Below are 21,078 nucleotides of genomic sequence, written 5' to 3' on the forward strand. Positions count from 1 at the left end.
ACCAACCAAATACCAAATTTTTAATGAGCGCTTTGAAGGAAAATACTGCAATCAATAAATATGATGTTACGCTTGTGAACCATTTGTCCACAATTGCTACTTTTAAGTATTATACTAATGAGAACAAATTAATATTTTATAAAAATTAAATCTGGTGTACCATGTAATTATCAAAATACCAGTTTTGGTACATTTGTACCACAGGTGGCATGCTCAAGTCGTATCGTGTGTGCGGACTAAATGCAACAAACTTTTCAACACAGTGGCAGCTCTGGCAAATCAGCTGCCGGTTTGTTATTTAACTTTCTGCCTTAACTTAGGGACAAAAGCAAAACAAGTGATATTATGGATTTCCTGACTCAAGTATGGGCCAAGGCAGCAACGACAACGGAGTCGGTGTCTCCAGCTGTGGTGCTGCCGGATGCCAAACCCTTGGAGGACACAAACACCACACAAGCAAGCAAAGACTCAGCGCCAGCCAACAATGAACGCAAGGAATGGGGTTATGATCTCTATCCGGAGCGTCGGGGTGAAGCCTACAAGACTAAATGGACACGCGTACTGTTCGGTCTTGAGGGCCAGGAGAGCATCGATCGCTACAAGTGCGAACAGAACGTGTATTGGTGCGTTAAGAATGGTCCGCTCGTTAAGCTAATGATGGGCGCACTGCGCAGCTCCGGCTGCCCAATAGATCTGCGGCGACACATCTCCTGTGAGGTGTGCGATCCCAGCGTTACAGGCGGCTACGATCCATTGCTTAATCAGATTGTTGTCTGTCAGAATATGGCCAAAAATAGGAGCATGGTGCATGGCGTGCTGACACACGAAATGATTCACATGTTTGACTATTGCAACAACGACTTGGACTTCCGTAATGTGGATCATTTGGCGTGCACAGAAATACGTGCCGCCAATCTGGCGCATTGCTCCTTTTTGAGCGCCATGATGCAAGGCGATGCATCGCCACTCAACATCAAGGAGGCGCATCAGGTGGGCAAAATTGATTAAACGCATCGAAAAATCATTTATATTGCTTATGATAATTTATTTAAATCCCGCAGAACTGTGTCAAATCCAAAGCATTGGCCTCGGTGCTAGCTGTGCGCAACATAACCCACGAGCAAGCCGTGGCTGCGGTCGAGCGCGTCTTTCCCAAGTGCTATGCGGATCTGGAGCCCATTGGACGCCGAATACGCCGCAATTCAACGGATCAGCAAAAGGCGTTCATGGAGGCGCCCATGTATGGCTATGACGTATATTAGGACAATTGTACAAATTTTTTTACAAAAGTTTGGTAATAGGCACAACAGAAAAAAGTCAATAAAATTAGATTTTAAGAATTGACCAAGGGCAATTATTGTAATGCATTATTAAACATTGAATTTTTTACGTTATTGTACGAAATTAAATTAATATTGCACATTAATTGCGTATATTTTTCAAGGTTGAACGCAAAAATATCAGATTTTGCTTATTTATATGAAGCCAAAACGTTTGCGGTTTTATTTTAGTAAACGTTTATAGAGCAAAGAAGAACATGGACGATTGTGAAATTATTGGCATTATATTAGAATTTATAAGCGAAGTGTTGTTTGGTTGTAAGTTGAAGAAAACCGCAAATCCAATCAACAGAATATAACTCTGTCTTTCTATAGCTGAGGACGACGACGGCTCGGTTGACGATTACGATAAATAAAGTTTAATTCGAAAATAAAAAAAAAACATAAATTTAATTACTGCAAAAATAAAAAAAATTAATTTTCAAAATTCAAGCTATAAAAACCCAGGAAAAGTCCGGAAAGTATTTAAATAAGCTGTAGAAATGGATTGCTGCGCTTTGGTGGAAATATTTTTGGGATTCTTTAACGATTTGTTTTTCTCGGATATCAGTAAGTCATAAATTAGCTATTAATCGATAACTAATTAACTCTGTCTCTTTCATTTTAAAAGCTGATGGGGAATACTTTGGCGAATACGATGATGAAGAATATTATAATTAAAATTGCGTAACATGAGTGCAATTTGCTAATAAAATTGTTTTGAATTTGAATTTTAGTTTTAAAAGCTTTTCAATAAGCCAGCGATTGATCCAGTTCATGCACATCGGTCAGTATAATTTGTAGGCCCAAGATTGATAAGAATTAACTTTTGCGTTTTGGTTATGGCTCATTAAATGGGTGACTTGCGTGCCAAGTCCGAATAGTCCAAAATTGCAATTGCTGTCATTTAGTTACAGAACGTTAGGCACAACGAACAGAAAATGTTTTGGGATCTATTGGGCGGCATATTTGATTTTATACTGGGTTTGATATTTCCCAGTACGTAGTGCTCTGAAGTAAGTTTAAGTCGAAACAAGTCAATAAAAGTACACTCCACAAATAGGTTCCGATGGCGACGATGAACCCGATTCTTCGGAGGTGGAAACTACAACCTGAAGCACAATAAACGTCCATGATAAGTCCAGCAGCTATTTACGATATATTTCATAGAATATAATTGGTATTAATTCATAAAAGACGGTGCTTAAATATAATCTACGAAGGGTAATATAATATACCTTAAACTGCTTTATTACTATTCCAGATGAGTAAAAAAAAGCCAATTATCGTTTACTATATACAGGGTGTGTGCTACTACGATTTCACAATGTTTCGCTTAAAATAATTTATAGAGCTTCTTAAGTTCCTGCTTTTTCCATTTGGGCAGCTCATCGAATTCATAAAAGGACATTTTAAAAACGGAAACAAAATCATCATGCGTTAGGTGTACCTGAAAAATGCAGAGCATATAATTATTAATATTACAATTGGAGCATATGGTGTTTTGTTGGCCAGACTAACCTCACGCCTCAGCGGATTGATTTCGGGTGGCAGCATATCCATTTCCTGCACCAGCACCGCCAGTGGATACTTTTTGTGTCCATCGAAATCCTTTTGGTTGTTGTTAAGCAATAAAGCGGAACCCTCTTTTATACCGTTGCTGGGCGCTACGGTGCCCAATTCCTGGCGCATCTGCTCGTAGGTGAGGAAATTCTGCAGAAGAAAGAACAAATTTTAATTAGCATATAATTGGATTATTATATTAAAGATTAAGCCGTTACCTTGCCACGCTCATTGTCCCATGTCTCAAAGAAGCCCTTGAACACATTGGGCTCCGCATGCTGCCGCACTATGGCTAAAGCCGTAGCTGAGCGTCGTCCGAATGGTGCATTCTGCACATAGCTCTGCGCAATGGATGTGTATCGTTCACGCTCCTGGATGCGCGCCTGTGCGCCCAGCCAGATGTATGCCAAGGTGCCCGTATCGAGAATGTAGGTGCAATCTGCGGTGAGATCCTGTTGCTCAAAGCCAAGTATTTCCTCGCAACGCAAATGGGTCTTCTCCCACCAGACCAAAAAGAGCTGCACTGGCGGACGCGGCTTGATGGGCACAGTGGTGTTCAGATAACAATTGTTGCTCAATGTGGGCGAGATGTTGCCGCCGACGCCGTTGCTGCTGCCGTTGCACATGCTGCCGGCGCCGCTGCTGCTGCTGCTCGTTGTGCTGCTGGCGCACGACTGACCATTGATGACCAGCGTCTGATTGAAATACATGGCGACCGACTGCCAGAACTCCTTGCTCTCCTTGCCCTCCAGCACCAGTGAGCTCTCGCCCAGCAGGGCGCCGACTGCCTTGGCCATTTCGCGTGCATCGCCCGTGCTGCTCTGGCCACACCAGACCCATACATGATTCGTCTTGATGGCATAGCAATCCTTGGAGCTAATCGATGAGAGCGGATGCTCCTCCACTGCCTTGGCATTGTAGCTGGCATCGCCATAGATCTTCAGCAGAAATGTCTCCAGCATGATGTTCGTCTTGAAGTCCCAGTTCATATTGTTATTGGAGTGCAACAGCTCGCTGCGCTGCCCACGCATGATGATTAGTTTGCCCTCGAAAAGCTGCAAGAAATGCGGCGTCTCATCGAACTCATAAAGCTGCACAAACATGCCGGGCTCCTTCAGTGTCTCGAAGCTGGTCATGGCAAAGCTGTCGGCCTTCGCTATTGTTTCGGCAGACGCCTCTGAGCCATTCCACTGGTAGATGATGCTCTTAATGCCCACGGAGGCCAGATCAGCGGGCACAACGGTCGCGCACTGTGTACGATCAAAATATTTATTAATATTTTCTTAATAATATGCAACGAGTTTTCTCACAATTGTTCGCTGTCACAATAATCTATTACAATACAATGGTAAACAAAAGTGAGCTCGACTAAAAGATTCCACGTGCTTAGCTCTAAAATTGCTTCAACATTTTACATTTCACATTTACTTATATGCAAATTGAGACACAAAATGCATACCCACGCAAGCTCTTAAAAATATCACTAAAATTCGATTTTAATCTGTTGACCTTACTTGAGTTTATGAAAATCGCATAGAAAGGCGATAGAAGTAGAGTGAGTGAGGAATGAGTTTTATGCTGCAATAGACTTCTATAATATTACTAAAAATATATAATAATCATTTATTTATCACACGAGGCTATGAAAATCGCATAGAAGGGCGTGTTGCATTTAATAAAACTAAAGAAAAGTAGGGAAAGTAAATAGAAAAGCAGGTCTTTGGCTATGAAATTGGCGCGGTCAATCTGTGAAACGATCCTAACGCAAAATATATGCATAGATCATATGCTATATATGTGATGTATGGACTTTTGGCAAATTAACGAAAACCCACCAAGTTAATGCACGTTAAACCCACTTAAAATTACCAAAGAGCACAACTTCTTGGCCAACCCACTGAATGCAAAATAAAAACCATTCAAATGTGCTGAATAAACCACAAAATTGGCCAACACTTTTTGTGCACTCACCTGCACCGTGTACTTGACCACATAGGAGGCGTTGGTGGTGAACACCACAGCTTTTGCGGCTGGCAGCTCCTCCAGTTGATCGCCGAATATGCGATACAGAATGCGTTCGCCACGTCCATCGTCCACCAGTTGCGTATCGGCGGCCATTTTGGGGCGTTCGCCCAGCAGAACTGCATCCAATTTGCCTAACTTGGTGGAGACGGGCTTGTGGCCGCGTGTATTATCCTGCCAGATGGTCAGCCAATTGCCGAACAGACGCTTAAACTCAACGGGCTCCCGGCCCTCCAGCACTCGCACCACCAGCGTGCTGTTCGGATATTTCTTCTTCTTGACAAAGGCGCGTCCATTGCCCATGGCCGTTAGGGCATCCGCTTGCGTTGCCTGTGCGCCCACCCACAACCAAATGCTCTGTCCGAAATTGTCCAGCAAATAAACACCATGCGCATCGCTCAGATCATCCTTGGTGGGCATGCCAACGTCCAGCTGGTCCAAGTGGAGACGTCCACGTTGATTGCATTTGTAGATGCGAAATTTGTTGCCATTGGCATCGGCCTTGTTGCTGCACTCGTAATCGCTGCCCTGCTGGCGTGCCTGGCAGACCATGCGCTGCTGCAGCGGCAATACGGTGTTCCACAGCTCCTTCTGCTCGGCGCTCATGGACTGCTCATAGCCATCGTCCACAATGCACAGCTGGCCGTCCTTGCGCTGCCGCTGCACCCAGGCCAGTGCGCTGCGCCGCTCAATTGCCGCACTGGAGCGTCCAATCCACACAAATTTCACGGCATCCATTAGCAGTACCATGATGTAGTCCGAATTGAAGTGCGTCCAGTCTATGTTGGACAGCTCAACGGCCCGCAACCATTTGCGGCCGTACAACTGGAAGAGACGTGTCTTTTGCGTTGAATTGATCAAAGCGCCGGAGAGCACACTGAAATGTAACAAGGATTGGGATGAGAATGTGGGCAAGCCAAAGCTAATTTCAAACCGAAGCAAAAGAGAAGACTTCGGTTCGATCCGTATACCAAATCACGGACAATACTCACTCGTAGCCATTTTTGAAGTAGGACAAGAAGCGTGCGCTCTCATGATTCTGTGCTTCGCGATAAATGGACGACACATTGCCCAGATACGAGTCGAGCTCCTGAATTTTGTGCACCACATTCGAGCGATTCTGTTCGGTGACATTACTGCCCAGCCAATAGTGTATATACCGCTCCAGCGGCACATTCGGCTTCTGCTCCCGCGTCTACAATGAAAAATGTGGTTATTAATTGAACATTAAATATGGTTGTGTGTACATACGATAGTCTCGTGGCTGGCATAGTGTCCGACGAGATTGGATGCGTAGATGATGTAGGCGCAATTGTCATAGAAGGTGCCATATTGTGGCCGTGCCACTGCCTCCAGGTGATCCTCATCAATTTTCCAGAGCGCAAAGCTTACGGCCTGCTTGGGCAGCTTGCGGAATGTGGCATCCACCTTGAGGTCCGGTATCGTGTTTGGACGCACCTCCTTAGAATGGTTGAGAATGACATCATTTAGAATGTGGGGCACAAGAGATTGTGTTGTGTAAAGTACATTTAGGAATGTTTCTTATTGTAATGACTTATTTTTTGTCTTTTAAATAAATTCTGCGCTAAGATACTTTTTTTTTAATTTAAAGTATCGCTAAATTCTCTTCCTGGTGATAGAGCTTAGGAACACGCTAACATAATTAAGAGAATATAAAATCTGCGCTAAGAAACCTTTTTTAATTTAAAGTATCGCCAAATTGTCTTGGTGATAGAGCTAAGAAATACTGCAAAATAATTGAGAGTATATAAGTTCTGCGCTAAGATACTTTTTTTTTTAATTTGAAGTATCGCCGAATTGTCTTCCTGGTGATAGAGCTAAGAAACACTGCAAAATAATTGAGGGTATATAAATTCTGCGCTAAGAAACCTTTTTTAATTTAAAGTATCGCCGAATTGTCTTCCTGGTGATAGAGTTAAGTATTACTGCAAAATAATTGAGAGTATCGCCAAATTGTCTTCCTGGCAATAGAGTTAAGAAATAGAAACTATTACAGCCCACAGCTGGTTGTAAAATATTCTTGTTTTAACTGTTCTCCACTCGATTTACATTTAATGGGAGGGTAATCAACTTTCGAAGCGACTTTTTTTTCGATGCATTTTTCAACACTTAAATGCAGTAATTAATGGCGCTTGTCAGTCAATTTAAAACAACATGTTACAAGTGCACCGAAACACCTTTCAAATGGTTCACAATTGTTACTCAAACATGAGACAGTTTTTCACAAATAGCTCACAGGCTTTTCCGACTAGCAAAGGATGTGCGCCCAAAAAAAAACAAAAAAAAAAAAAAGAAAGAAAAACCTGCTGGCCAGGTCGGGCCACGCTCTGCATTTGGCTTTTCCCGATTGCGATTGCGCGGCGAGCGTTCGCCAAGTGATAGTGAAAATTGTACCAGAGTGACGGGCAGCCAGGCAGCCAGTTTTTTTTGTTTTTATTTGAACATTAATTTTCTTATTTATTTATGGAACGCTAGCTGGGAGTGGAAAGTGGTCGCCGTTATGTGTATGTACGATTGGGTGGCGTCTTCTTCAGGCGTTGTCCAGCTGCAGCTCAATTAAAATATGTATTGCATTAGCGAACAGATCTTTATCAGGAGCTCGACTTGTATTTCGTTTAATTAACCAAGCCGTGTCTTTGACTTTTGACTGCAGCATAATAGCATTATTTATAAATATTTTCCAAATGAATATGCTTTTGTTTTTTTTTTTCTTATTGTGTGCAGTGATGAAAAACGAGTTCATGCTACGCCTCGCTGGGATTGGGGCTGGGTTTGGGGTGACGCCATCGACCATAAACCAAATGACATTTCATAGAAATCGGCGCAAACAGCAATTATAATTGAAATTGTGTTTGGCTCATAAATAAAAGATAGAAGTTAACGTACAAAAAATCAAATACTTGCACTCATCAAATTACACGTAAACATTTTAATTATTGTCTGCAAATGGCAAACATAACTTGAATCGGTTGCTGGGAGCTGCTCTGCGGCTGATAAAGAGCGGCTGCCGACATCGGTTGATGAAGGCAGGAGCTCAACTCTTGACAGCGACAAGCTGCGTTTGTCACACGCCCGTTCAAAATAGTCTCCGACAAATAACTGGCACATCGAAGACATATATATATATATATACACATATATACTCGACAATTGGTCTTAGTAGGTTGTGAAAACTTTCACAGTTTTTGTTTTTGGTTGCCGCCAATTAGTGTCATTTTTGTGGCCCCAAAGTAAGATTCTAGGTAAAAATCATTTGTGGTACAGTTAAAATTTGGCAAAACTAAAAAAGAAAAGAAGAGTGCGCTAGTCGGGAGTGCCCGACTAAGCGATACCCTGAGCCTTCTTCTAGCCAAAAAAAAAGAAAGATACTTGATACTTGTTGGGAAATTTCAATTGAATCATTCATTTGATTTAAAGCTAAGGAGAGGAGGCGGGGGGTTGGCGATAGCTTTAAAATTAAAGATATTTTATCTGTCTATACTATTCAAGAAGCTACATGTCCAATTTGGTAACTCTAGCTTTTAAAGCCTCGCAGATTTGTCCAAATTCACGTTTGTATATCGATTTTTATCGATTGCTTGGAAATAGGGCAAGTTATCGATGATCGGAAAGAAGCGCGCACTGCGCAGGCACTAGAAGAACCCATATTCCAACTTTCAAGTCTCTATCTCCTTTAGGTTCTGAGATCCTTGCGTTCTACGACAATAGACTCTAGTCTCAATACTCTAGCTCTTATAGATTCTGAGATTGACGCGTTCGATGGAAAGACGGACAGATAGTCGAACGTGGCTAGATCGACACGGGTATTGATGCTGATCAAGAATTTATATAATTTATGTGGTCGAAATTGCTTGCGTCTGAATTTTACATACATTTTCACAACATCATTAAACATTTTTACCCATTTGAAATGGATTCAGGGTTAAAAATTTGCATATAGTTGAAAAATTAATAATATTAGTTTTAATTTTAATGAAGGCTTTTAAGTCAATATACTTTTAAAAAAGTATTATTATTTTATTTCTTGTAAATATATGTAAAGAGTCCCTTGAAAGTTTATATACTTTTGAACATCTTTAAAGTGCTGTCTTTATAATTATATAGAATTCTCCAAGAATTCTCTTTCCATTTTTTTTAAAGAATATAAAGAATCCTAATTATTTAAATGCAAAACATTATCTAGACGCGCACTTTCAATTAAAATATTCTTAATTGTTTAATTTCAAGAATTCTGTCACAGTTTATATGAGTCCCTTAATGGAAATGATATAATGAAATTTGTTTTCTTTTTAATGAGCGCATGACACGAGACGCACGCGATTTTAGTAAGTGCAATTAGTTAAAACAAACCAGAAAACATTTATGCGATTACAAAGAAAGTTAATTAAACTGATTACGTGAAAAGAAGACAAAATATAGTAAAGAGAATGAAGAGGATTGCGTATTTTTCGGATGTTAGTATTATTCATACAATTAAAAAATGATTACGTTTTTTTTTTTTAGAGTATAAGGAATATAATCGGAATAAATTATTTAAAATTGGATTAACTTTTATGGAATATTCAAGACAATTTAATTAGGATACGAATGGAATATATTTCGATATTAAAGCAGATACTCCAAATAATCCTGTAAAAGGATTTGGAATACTGTAAATTTGTTTTCATGTAACAAAAAAAAACTGCCTATACATAGAACTGAAATATTAAGTATTTAGAGTTATATTTGAAATCCTTGAGAGTATTTAAAAGATAACTAAAACTTATAGTTACATATATTTGAAATCCTTGAGAGTATTTTAAAAGATAACAATAAAAACATGTGTTTTAGAGTTTTATACGCCCGAATAGACGCAAATTAAATACAGAAGCTATGCTAAATGCTGTTTAAACAATCAAAAAATTATGAACACGATCCTAATCCGTACGCAATAACATTAATAACATCTATAAAAACAAATAATAATTGTCAGCTCGTAATTAGCGAAAGAAACAAGCAAATCAAGTTGTCGCCACTTGAAGATATCTGTGTAATATATAATTTAAAAGAGAGAGAGAGAGAGAGAGAGAGAGGATGGGATGGGACATAAGTATGCATAACGAAATGCCAGTAAATACCGTTTCTTTTGGCGACAACGTTAGCTCCATGTTGACAGTGTGTCTCGGGCGATAGATTGGCGATATTGGAGGCAACAGGTAGGCAGCCTTGAACTAGTTTTCAATTGCCGGTGATTTGGCACTCAAAGTGAAATCCTTTTCCCCCAAGCAGGAAAGTCATATGAACCAATTTTCAAATCGCGCACAACACCAATTTTTTTTTGCACTCTATTTTTTCTTTTGGCTTTAATTGGTTTTTTTTTTGTGGTTTTTGGATTTTCACAATAGAATTTTGAGCTGAAATCTGTGTTAAAGGTTGTCAATGGAAATTTTGTAAAACAGTCAAATAAAGTAAAAGTGAAGTAAAGTTGATTAGGAGGCAAAGGCCTCACAGATTGTGCAAAACAAAGTCGGGCAGCTCGCCGCTTTGCCTTTCCCACAGACGCGTCAACCGTTAGCTTGGAGCGAGGGAAAACCCGAGATTCGCAACTGGACGAGCCGCGTGCGTCGTCGTTGCCAGAAAGCCAAATGCAGACTGGTCGCAGCGAATGCGATGCCATCAAGTTTATGGCCAGAGAGCTTGGCCAACAACTGGGAAGCGTTGCGTCTGTGACTCAGAGACCGACATCGTTGTCTACGAAGACGACTGCGACGACGACGACGACGACTTCGAGTGGAATATGAATGAAATTATCAGTTATGTGTCTTTGCTGAGAGAAAAGTGAGAAAAGCAGAAAGCGCAGCCGTTTTCTTGCGGTTAGCAAATGGCAACGGCACATCAAGCCATGTGCATATGCGACTCGGCATAGGAAAGCTAGAAAAGGGATAGTTGCTATTCTGTCATTACCCTATAAGTCGCTGCAATGGCTATGCCCTCTAGGGTATTGGCGCTATGCTGTGCAGTTTGTCCAACAATATTGAAGGGTTTCAAATGTCAAATGCTTGGAATAATATTTGGAGACAGCTAGATATGCTAAGGTTTTCTCGATGCATATTTAAAAACATAACACATTCTCCTACTCTCCCGTCAAATTTTACATTCCAAAATAAACTTTTTCGTTTTCAATTTCCCGTTACTCGTAACTGCCTTTCCAAGTTTACCTATCAGCTCATTAGGCTGTTAAATATTTAACCTGAAGATAGCATAACAGTATTGCCACCTTATTATAATAAAGCGCTCATATGGCAGCCCTGAACAGTGTTTGCATATTGTAATAAACAGTTAAATAAGAACCATTTTTTTTTTAATTTTTCAAATTTGGGCAATTCGAAATTTTAGCGAGCAAGACAAACTAACATGAACTTTGCAAGGAACTTAAAAATTTATTTTTTAATAGGAGACTTTTAAGAAACTTTCATAAGCTGTTCTGTGGTAATATTTTGAATAAACAAATCGGCACCCTAAAGGGTACAACAACAAGTCGTCTTGGGCTTATCTTGTCTTGTTTGGCATTAGTATTAGCCACTTGCTGCATTGACATTTTCCATACGCAATCATGCATATAGAGAGTTAAACGTAAGATGCATATTAGTAACTGGCATCTATCAGGTTTCCAATGGATTGTCAATTGTGTTGCTTCGCTGGGCATTTACTTTCATGATTTATGCACAAAGAGTTGTGACAAACATTTGCCATAATCATTTACAGCCAACGGAAAACAATTGCAGACCAAGTCGAAGCTTACGCTCACGCTTCAAGACTTTGTGTCTAAGTTTTTTCCCCCCGTGGAAAGCGGTTGAAATGTAAGCGAACTTTTGTTTATGATTTGTTTAACAATTTAATATTTTGAACGCAATTAAGCCAAAATTTCGTAATCGCTTTTCGGTATGGCACTTTAATGAGTGGAAGTGTGTGCAAAGCGCGCCAGACGCTAATGGGCCTATGCAGTGCGCCTTGGGCTTGAACTAAGTATCTGTAACTTACTGCCCGCTGCAACAATGCGTTGCCTTTCAAAATAAAAGAAATCAAGTAAAAGTGCTCTACCCGGGCGTGCCCGACTAAGGAGATACCCTGTGCTCTACTACCTAATTCATTTAGATGAATTAGACGAATAGATAGATGAATATTGAATTATTTTTTACACCAAATGCTTTGTGAAGTAAAAAGCAATATTTATCTATTTCGATAAAACGGGCGAAGTTATCGATGCATTTAAATGAACTTCAAATAGAAATGGTATACATATGAAACCAATAATATGCTCAAAATAAGAGGGCTGCAAATCGATATTTAAATATCGGGATAATTTATCGATAACAAATAACATAGGCTTTATATGCGTACTGTATTCTATTATACTAAATCTAGAACCTCTCCTCCTGTAGTATCTGAGTTTATACCGAAAGGCGGACATACATACTCAGATCAACTCAGCTCGTCATCCCAAACAATAATAAAAGGGCTGTACATCAATATTTATCGGGGATATCGGGATAAGTTATCGATAGCATATAACATGAGCTTTATCTGCATATGGTATGCTTTATATTAAATCTGGTACCTCTCCTCCTATAGTATCTTAACTCTTACCGAAAGACAGACGGACATTCTCAAATCGATATTTAAATATCAGGTTAAGTTATCGATTGCAAATAAGAAGCTTTATCTGCTTATGGTATACTATTATACTGAATCTGGAACATCTCCTTCTATAATATCTAAGCTCTTACCATATATATAATATCTAAGCTCTTACCGAAATGCAGACAGACATACTCAGATCAACTCAGCTCGTAATCTCAAACAATAATTTATATATTTTATAGGCAACAGAAGGCATCTTCTGCCTGTTGCATACATTTATATAACTTCTTTTTACTATATTTAAGCTTTTAAGTGGGTATAAAACAGCAGGAAACCCCCTCAACTATAGCTCGGGATTTGGCTTACAGCATAACCAAAGGAGACGCCAACTCAGCCAACTCTGACAAGTTCAATCAACCGTTGAGGTTGAGGCGTGAACCGACTGGCAACAAAAACAAAACAAAAATGAAAGCAAATGGTAAATGCAAAATATTTGCCATTGGAAATGTGCGAGTTTTAGCATACAGAAAATCAAAACAAAAAAAAAATATGATGAAAAATGTAATTTACAATTTATGGTAATTACCACACGTCAAGCCAAACAATTGACTTTTCCTTTTCAAAAAAAAATATCCAAGTAAATACCCGCAACAATTTTATTGTTTGCTTTGGTTTATTTATTTTTATTTTTTTTGAAAATTCAGTCCCACCTGAAGACAAACAAACCATTAACGACATTTACGTAAAGTTTAAACAATGCGAGCGCATTAAATGCATTTGACTCTGTTGCAATGGAAGCAGCCAAGGCAACAACAACAACAACCAGACTTTTAGAGGGAATTGGGAGGGGGGTTTACAATATACCGCTTTGATTTGTAGTATTCCAACTGCTTTGGCCCCGCTAGCGGTGTTTGTGCCGATTTGCTGTTGTCTTTTTTTTTTTGCTTAGAGCAGAGCGCTCTTCTTTGGCCGTCTTTTCATTAGCCATCATCAGCAAAGCTGTGCCAGGCTGTAGATGGCTAAAATATGGCAAACATGCGCTGCAGTCGCCGGCCTGAGCCCGATTCCAATATCAAGTCATTTCTCAGCGCGTTCTCTTTGGCGACCGAACGTTAATTGCCAGCGCTTTTTCAAAGACCAGACCAGACCAGACCAGACTAGATAACCAGCTGTCCAGCTGTTTCTAACACAAATGGAAATACGTTCTTTACTGTAACTTAATAGAAAAAAAAAAAAAACAAATAAAGAGGCTAACTGAAAATGTCATCACGTTTGTTATGATCGAAAGATGATTCAATCTATAAATTGAACACATTTAATGAAGCAAATATTATTAAATTTTAATCGTGCTCTATTCAATGTTCTTCTCTTCATGTATACTTGAAATATCAACAAATAAATAACGTTGGTTACATTTTGTTTTCTAAGCAAAAATAGATTCCCCCAAAAATGTTAAAGTTTGGCTTTAGTATAGTAAATTTCTTATCAAATCCACTTTTGATATAAGATTTGTAATATAACTTTTAAAACTTTCAATATGAGGCCTTTAAACTCGGCTCTAACTAAATCAAAGTGTACATAAAATTCGTTATATTCAAAATATTTTCCAGCTTAAAATAATTATTAAGGCAACAGCTATAAAAGGTTTTAACTCAATTATGAACAAAATGCATTTTTGTTAAGCATTGATAATTGTTAATGAGCATTGATAGAATGAAACAAAAGGCGTCATTAATCAACGTTATTTTGAAAGCTGAGAGTCGAAACCAGTTTAATAGACTTGATTTGATTTGATTTGATTTGATTTGTATTGATTTGCGGCATTGCTCGCGATAGCTACCGTTAGTAGAGTCCCACTGTGGTTCGTAATTTTGGAAGCGTGAAAAATAAAGAAAAATAAATAATAAAAAAAAACCCTAAGACAGGCCGCGGAGAGGCTGTTGGCTGCTGTCTTCCCACGCCGAAAAAAAAGTACAAACTAAAAAGCATTGGATGTGGGTGCGAAGACAAAGTTCAAAATAATTTCAGCATTATTACAGTGGGTGCCCAGCGAACGAGCCGACTGTCTGTCTGTCTGTCTGACAGTCTGTTCGTCTGTCTGACTGTCTGTCTGTCTTTCTGGCTGGCTAGAAAAGAAAGCCAAGCGCAATTGCACAAGAAGTTGAACAACAATTGCTTGAGTTGAACCATAACAACCGACAGCTGCAGATATACGCTAACCGTTATTTAACAGTTATTTAACATGCAATTAACCTGGCCATACTAAAAATGCAAATATATGGGCACACCGTCTAGATAAAAGACCCAGCAGCCAGCAGCCAGCACCCAGTTGGCCCAGCATCGGGAGCGAACGCCTATTTATTTCTAAATGTTATGGTGCAATAACTTTCTAAACAAAAAAAAAATAACAAAAAACACTCCAGTCTTGGACTCTCTCGGGTTGGGTCATTCATCTTAATTATCACACGGCCCGCAAAAAGAAAAGCCTCGAAATTAAACCAAAATGTTGCTTTAATGGTCTTGGAAATTCATTAGGCCAGGCCCAGTCCGGCTACGAAATCTAATCAGATCCCCTGAGACTAGCCTCTAAAACACTGTCCATTTGCATTTGTAAGCAGACAAGAATCTTCGTTGTTGTAGAAAGCTCGACGCTGTGCTAGGTACCCGTAGAAATTATTCCCACCTTTATGATATCTTGTTCTATTCTATTTTATCTACATCTTCTTCTGTTTTCTATTGTATACCCTGCAGCCAATGGCAATGGGTAAGAGGGGTGTTATAGGCAGCAACAGGCATGATATGCTGATATTAAAAACTATGAAGGCTTGAGATAAAACTCTTCCATTGTTCCCAAAATGGATAAATATCAATTTCTAGCTTAAGTGCTGAAGCATTTAGTTTCTCGAAGAACATACAATGATATTTCTTTTTTGATACAATGTAGGAAAGATAATTTAGATGTATATCCTTCATTTTTGGTATATATGCCATCTTGATGACCTTCCGTTTTAATAACGATCGGACAATGAACACAGAAATTATTAAAGAAATAATTTAACCTTTGTGTGTCAGTAATGTGTGTTATAGATTCTCATAGCTGGACACAGGGTATCTGCTAGTCGAGCACTTTTAAATGGATCGCTTCTCTTTTATTCTTCTGTTTGTTTGAATATTTAATCACCGGAAGCTATCTCCCGGAGCATCTCCCAGCAGCAGACACGCTTAATTACAAAAGCCGCATCTCCGTTTCCAGCTGTGTCTTGCTGATTTCAGATAAATCTATTTTCGTAGCGCCCAATATGAGACGAGTATTCAAATTGCGTAGCGTTTGAAGTGTTCGATTTCATTTCCATTTCCCGTACGCCTGTCTTTCGGTGTTGCCAATTAGACACGTCTGTCGCTTGGTTGTTAAATATGAAATGTAGATATGTCGAGTAGTTGTTCTAGTTGTCATGATACCTATCCACATCTGAGACATTGGAGCAAGGCTACAACATCGAGTGCCAACTATGATATTCTAATTAACTCGAACTCGGAAACTTGAGGACAAATGAGTAGTTATGGATATGTTATCTAAAAGTAAGGTTCGAGGAATACGCAGATTGCGTGGGGATACTTTTTTAAGCTTAATAGTTAGTCGAAGCTACAATAAGCTAAATAAGTCTTGTAAGCTGGCGCTTGACTTAACTTAACCTTAACCTTGATTAACATATCTTTCTAGATTTAGATAATCTTTTTCCCCAAATCAAGAGCAGAGAACTTCAGTCTATATCACAGTTTGAATGCCCTTTAAAATAAGTTCAACTGGGTTCGTTCTTCATGCTCTTCGTGACTGTAAGTAACACCTTCCGGCAGAGATTTGGGTTTAGAAATTGTTTAATGAAATATATGAAATGTAAAAGAAGTCGTGATCTAGAAAACACAATTTCTACACACGCGTATTTTTAAGTGCTTAGTCGTGACCCTTTTTTTTCTGTCCCTAACTGAAAAACAATAATGCCGTTATCTTCGAAGAGTCGCAGATAAAATACCCTTACGACATACATATATGTATATGATATATGATCTTAAGATCTTTATGAAATAATGGTCCGATTGAAGATTATGTTCTAAAGTGAGGAGGGAAACATTATTATATAGTGGCCCGATCTGAAGTGTGTGCACATACATAAATCATATGCATTTACATGTTTGCATTCAAATAGTTCAATTTAATAGTTTTGTTAACACATGCAATAAATAAACGCTTTAATTTTTATTTTCACACTCACCTGCTTAATGAAATTAAACGGCGGCATTTTGTGCACTAATTTGTTGTTGTTTTTGTTGCTGCTGTCATGCAAAAATCCAAAGCACAAAGCGAAATGAAGAAAAACTGCAAGCGACAAATGCAGCTGGCTGCTTTTATTGCAGCTGTTGTTATATTTATTATTGTTGTTGTTGTTGTTAGTTGCGCCAATGGCAAAAAAGCCGCTGTCCAATTACAGCAACAGCAACAAATTAAACAATTTTAATTTTTTCGCACTCCTTTTGCTGTCACCACCTAACGCAAATGCCGGCTTTATTGCCGCTCTGTTTTCCTAATTCGTTTTTTCGCAAATTTACCGTTGCACACACACACACACACACACACACACACAATAAGCAAGCTTAAAGAAAGAGAGAGAGAAGTAGCGTCGCGCGCTTAAAGATCAGCGTGTGCTAGTATAATTATCGTTTGTGCTGCTGTGCTGTTTATTTATAATTTGGTTTTTTTTTGCGTAATTTATAATTTATTGCGAAAAGTGTGCAGCGGAAATAAAAGCACTGTTGCGCACTTTCCAAACAAATTAACCCGAATTGTAAACGGAAACAAAAGGCAGTTGCGCTGCCACAAATCACAAAATTTGAACAATTGCCAATGCGTGAGCGGCAGAGAGTGGCTTAACCCGTGAAAAGTCGGCTTACGACTGAGCGTACCTGATGGCTTCAATTGAAGCGCGGCTCGGTCGCATGTCAAGGCAACCGTGGCTGCGACGTCGGCGCCGCCGTTGGCGTCACTCAGTTTCGTGACCCTTTTGGGCAGACATTTTTGTTGTTGGAGTGTTAACCAACAGTGTGACCACCACATTGCACATTCATGTGTAAGAGAGAGGTAAGTGTTAATAAACTTGTGCGTGTGTGTGTTCTTGGAACTTGACGCATTTTGGTTTAGTTTGTTGTTCTTTTTATTGCGCTCCATTGAAAACAAAGTCGTGCAATTAACAAGTCAAATGCTGACGTCACTCCTCACACGACTGCTGCTGCTGCTGATGGTCGCGCATCAGCATCAGAATGCACTCCCGCACCAGGACACGTGCATGGGCAATATCACGTAAGAGTCGTTCCTTTGGCGCACGCAAACCAATCGCCGTAGGACCCAAATTGCTCTGCATTTCCGCAATGACGGCCAGCAGATTGTCATAGGTGTCCACAATGTTGGTCGTGCCATTAGCTTCGGCACTGGGCAGTTGCATATTGGAGCCAGGCAGACCGTAGAGCAGCTCGCCAAATGCGCATGCGCCCAGCGCATTGTTGCTAGACATCAGCTGCAGTTGGGCCTGCACGTATTTGGTGTACTCCAGCTTGGCCAGCACCTGCTGGTACTCATTGGAGTAGGCGACGGCATCCTGTGTGAACTTTTGCTGTGCGTGTTGTGATTGTTGTTGCTGCTGCTGCTGCTGCATTGGCTTGCTGCGCTGCTCGATTGGAGCAGCGCCGTTTGGTAGGTTTATGGGAATGATTTCCACGCGTGCTGCCGGCGCTTTCTCCGAGGACCCAGCTGCATCCCATGTTTCGGGTGGCTCATCTTGTCCGTCTATCTTCTGTCGCTTGGCGGGCACGGCAGTTACCGTTATATCACTATATCTGGAGCGAAACGAGTCCAGGTCCAAATAGTCCATTTTGTACGTTTTTCTACAATTAGGATTGTCAAATAAGTCAAGCGTCTCGCTGACAGATCAGTTAACAGGGCCAGCAACTATTCCAGGCATAGACTACTCTGGTAAGAGGATTTTTACAAACCAATTCTCATTTTTAAAGCCAACTGTATATAAATATTTTATATAAAATTATATATTCCAACTCAAATTAACTTAAAGGATTTGTTTTCTATAAAATATATTTAATTTAATACTATTTTTAGTGTAAATGGAAGTTTTCACACATCCAATTAAGAAATCTTTCTAGGGTAGGATTTGGTTAGTTAAACGGGCTTACGGCCTAAAGATCATTATACCCATGCACAAGCTTTCGACTCGAGCCCGATCTCTGCTCACTGGAATAACTTGATGACCGAGGGCAACTTTTAACTTAAATCTCTGTATTGTATGTGCAGGATGTAGGGTTAATTAAAAAGAGCCCCGAACCAAATGGAAGGGTAACTCTCTCATGGCATATACTGAGCGAGAGGTTCTGTTACACTAACCACCTGTGTTTCCGCATATCTTATTTGTGGGGAGGGGGCGAGTGTGACGTGCGGGTAATTACCGGCAGCAGAACAAAACTCGATTCATAAACAAGCCATTCTTTGAGTTAGTTGCCACCGGCAGCGGAGGCGCTCAAGCGTGCTTCCCGCATTCATGCTACCTCTCCGTTTCGGGGGCATGACGCATGCAATTGAAAGGCACCTAGGGTTTATTTAAATGTTTTTTTTTTTGTTCTTCCGAAATTCGTTAGTTTTCGCCAGTATATGGGAATTAACAGATAAGATGTACAACAATTTTGTATACTACGTCCAGTTCAGGTTTGGTTATGGCGTCAATTGCTGTTCTGCTGCTGGGCACGGATAATCTCTTTGAGGTCGCGCTGCGTCTGTTCCCCGCATTCGAAGCGATGATAGTCAATAATGCTAATGCCATTTTCCTTGAGCACTTCACCAACCGTCTTATCGGCATCCAGCAGATACTCCTGGTGGATGAGACATGTTTCATCGTCTTTGTTCTCAGCCGGCATATCCTTGTCGTATTCGCCTATTTTGATTGGCTTCATGCCCACAATTTGCTGGCATATGCCCTTCTGAACTTCCGGATCATCCATTTCCTGTTCAGAACGAAACGCGACAATAGCTCCATATTTGCCCACTTGTGTTATATTTTGTGTGGTGCTAACGTTGGTGGGCGCCGGATGCGCATAGCCCGCTAGCCGCAAATCGTTGTTGACCTTGAAGCAAAGAGCGCGCCTAATGCTGGCATTTTCGCCCATCGCGCCAATGAGCAACGCCAAATGGTCGGCTAGTGAGCCGCCTTGCGGCGTCTCCAGATTCCTAAGCGCATCCGCGTCGAAACCAAGCTGCAAAAATTACATATAGATAGATGCATTAATTAATGAGTGAAGATATTTACTCTTGCAAAAGCAAAGTTAAAGAAATGACTTCCACCTCCATAAAGTATATAAATTCTTCATCAATAGCAATAGACAGTACACTATATCATATAGCTCTACAGAAAGTATCGTCGATATCTAAATCTTATCTAAATCTCTAAATTACAAGCTTCAATATTCTTCTCGTATATCTCTCTTTTCAACATCGGACTGCTACAGTCCCTATTGAATGAATTGCATTTACAAGAGTATTTAATCTTCGGTGTTCCGAAGGCACATGCTTTTTGTGCTGCGCAGGTTACCTTCCATAGATCACCATCGAACTCGGTGAGATCCGTATAGTGTAGAACAATGCGTGACACGTGATCAACAAACCGCTTGAAGGTATCGTTGCGTGCCACAAAGTCCGTTTCACAGTTGAGCTCCACCATGGCGCCACGATTGCCGCTTACCAGGACGCCCACCAGACCCTGTGTTGTGATGCGATCCGACAATTTTGTGGCTTTGGACCAGCCAAGTGATTGCGCCTGTTCATGCAGCCATTTTTCTGCCTGTAAAATACAGTTAGTAAGGCTTTTAATCCGCTCTCCTCGCCCGAGCTGCCCTATCTCTCACCTGCTTGACATCGTTGTTATGCAATTCGAGCGCCTTTTTACAGTTAGCAAATGTGTAGCCGGTCTTCTTGCGCAGCGTGGACAACGCGCTCTTCTCGAGGCCAGCGCCAGCGCTGCACAGCTGGCGCGTGGTGTGCAGAGCCCGGGCACAAAATTTCTGTAGCAACATTGGGGCTTTTTTTTTTTATTTTTTTTTTTTGGACAAATTTAGATGTTTACAGTCTGTGTGCCTAATGGGTTCTAGGTTTAAAATGTATAATGGTTACTTGTTGCGCTTAGCCTGCTGCCAAGGGCGACGTTGATTTGTTTGCTGCTGAGTTTGTTAAATCAATTTCAATTTATATGTAGGTGCCTGTAATTTGCATTTGTTTTCAACTCGTTGGTATGCTCGGACACCGGCTGTGGCCCCGAAATAGTAAAAAAAGTAAAAGTTATCGCGTTGCGGCGCGTAATTAAACAATAACTAATAAACGTAAGTTGATTTCTTTGGATGCTGTTTTGCTTGTGCAATACTTGTTTCCCGTATTTAATTTTAATAATTTGTTATTTGGTATTTTTTAGTACATTTTCGGACACAA

At 40.2% G+C, this 21,078-nt stretch overlaps 5 protein-coding genes across 6 annotated transcripts; 2 read left to right on the top strand and 3 right to left on the bottom strand.

Moving 5' to 3' along the window:
- Window positions 1–276: 276 nt before the first annotated feature.
- LOC135434207 (mitochondrial inner membrane protease ATP23 homolog) lies at window positions 277–1,344 on the top strand. Its single transcript, XM_064690705.1, has 2 exons — window positions 277–990; window positions 1,062–1,344. Exons 1-2 carry the CDS (start codon window positions 346–348, stop codon window positions 1,260–1,262), a joined length of 846 nt encoding a protein of 281 aa, XP_064546775.1. The 5' UTR covers window positions 277–345; the 3' UTR covers window positions 1,263–1,344.
- Window positions 1,345–1,493: 149 nt separating this feature from the next.
- Window positions 1,494–1,704, top strand: LOC135434208 (uncharacterized). Its single transcript, XM_064690706.1, has one exon. The coding sequence runs from the start codon at window positions 1,538–1,540 to the stop codon at window positions 1,637–1,639; it is 102 nt and encodes a 33-aa protein (XP_064546776.1). The 5' UTR covers window positions 1,494–1,537; the 3' UTR covers window positions 1,640–1,704.
- Window positions 1,705–2,549: 845 nt separating this feature from the next.
- On the bottom strand, window positions 2,550–17,123 carry qua (quail). Of its 2 annotated transcripts, none has more exons than XM_064690717.1 (7): window positions 16,817–17,123; window positions 6,156–6,365; window positions 5,897–6,099; window positions 4,854–5,781; window positions 3,101–4,132; window positions 2,841–3,032; window positions 2,550–2,769 (listed from the first exon to the last, which is right to left on the bottom strand). In XM_064690717.1, exons 1-7 carry the CDS (start codon window positions 16,841–16,843, stop codon window positions 2,656–2,658), a joined length of 2,706 nt encoding a protein of 901 aa, XP_064546787.1. In that variant the 5' UTR covers window positions 16,844–17,123; the 3' UTR covers window positions 2,550–2,655. The 2 variants fall into 2 exon arrangements, with proteins under 2 accessions (XP_064546787.1, XP_064546786.1); XM_064690716.1 differs by lacking the exon at window positions 16,817–17,123 and adding an exon at window positions 10,043–10,347.
- Window positions 17,124–17,728: 605 nt separating this feature from the next.
- Window positions 17,729–18,561, bottom strand: LOC135434220 (uncharacterized). The gene has a single exon (XM_064690720.1). It carries the CDS (start codon window positions 18,464–18,466, stop codon window positions 17,807–17,809), a length of 660 nt encoding a protein of 219 aa, XP_064546790.1. The 5' UTR covers window positions 18,467–18,561; the 3' UTR covers window positions 17,729–17,806.
- A 637-nt stretch (window positions 18,562–19,198) lies between these two features.
- mEFTs (elongation factor Ts, mitochondrial) lies at window positions 19,199–20,991 on the bottom strand. Its single transcript, XM_064690718.1, has 3 exons — window positions 20,502–20,991; window positions 20,189–20,437; window positions 19,199–19,853 (listed from the first exon to the last, which is right to left on the bottom strand). The coding sequence occupies exons 1-3, from the start codon at window positions 20,667–20,669 to the stop codon at window positions 19,323–19,325; spliced, it is 948 nt and encodes a 315-aa protein (XP_064546788.1). The 5' UTR covers window positions 20,670–20,991; the 3' UTR covers window positions 19,199–19,322.
- Between the last annotated feature and the right edge of the window lie 87 nt (window positions 20,992–21,078).

Source organism: Drosophila montana, unplaced genomic scaffold (assembly GCF_035044405.1).
Source record: "Drosophila montana isolate Dmon_TW-CO22-7 unplaced genomic scaffold, ASM3504440v1 contig_3282_1, whole genome shotgun sequence".
In the NCBI taxonomy this organism is placed as follows: Eukaryota; Metazoa; Arthropoda; class Insecta; order Diptera; family Drosophilidae; genus Drosophila; species Drosophila montana.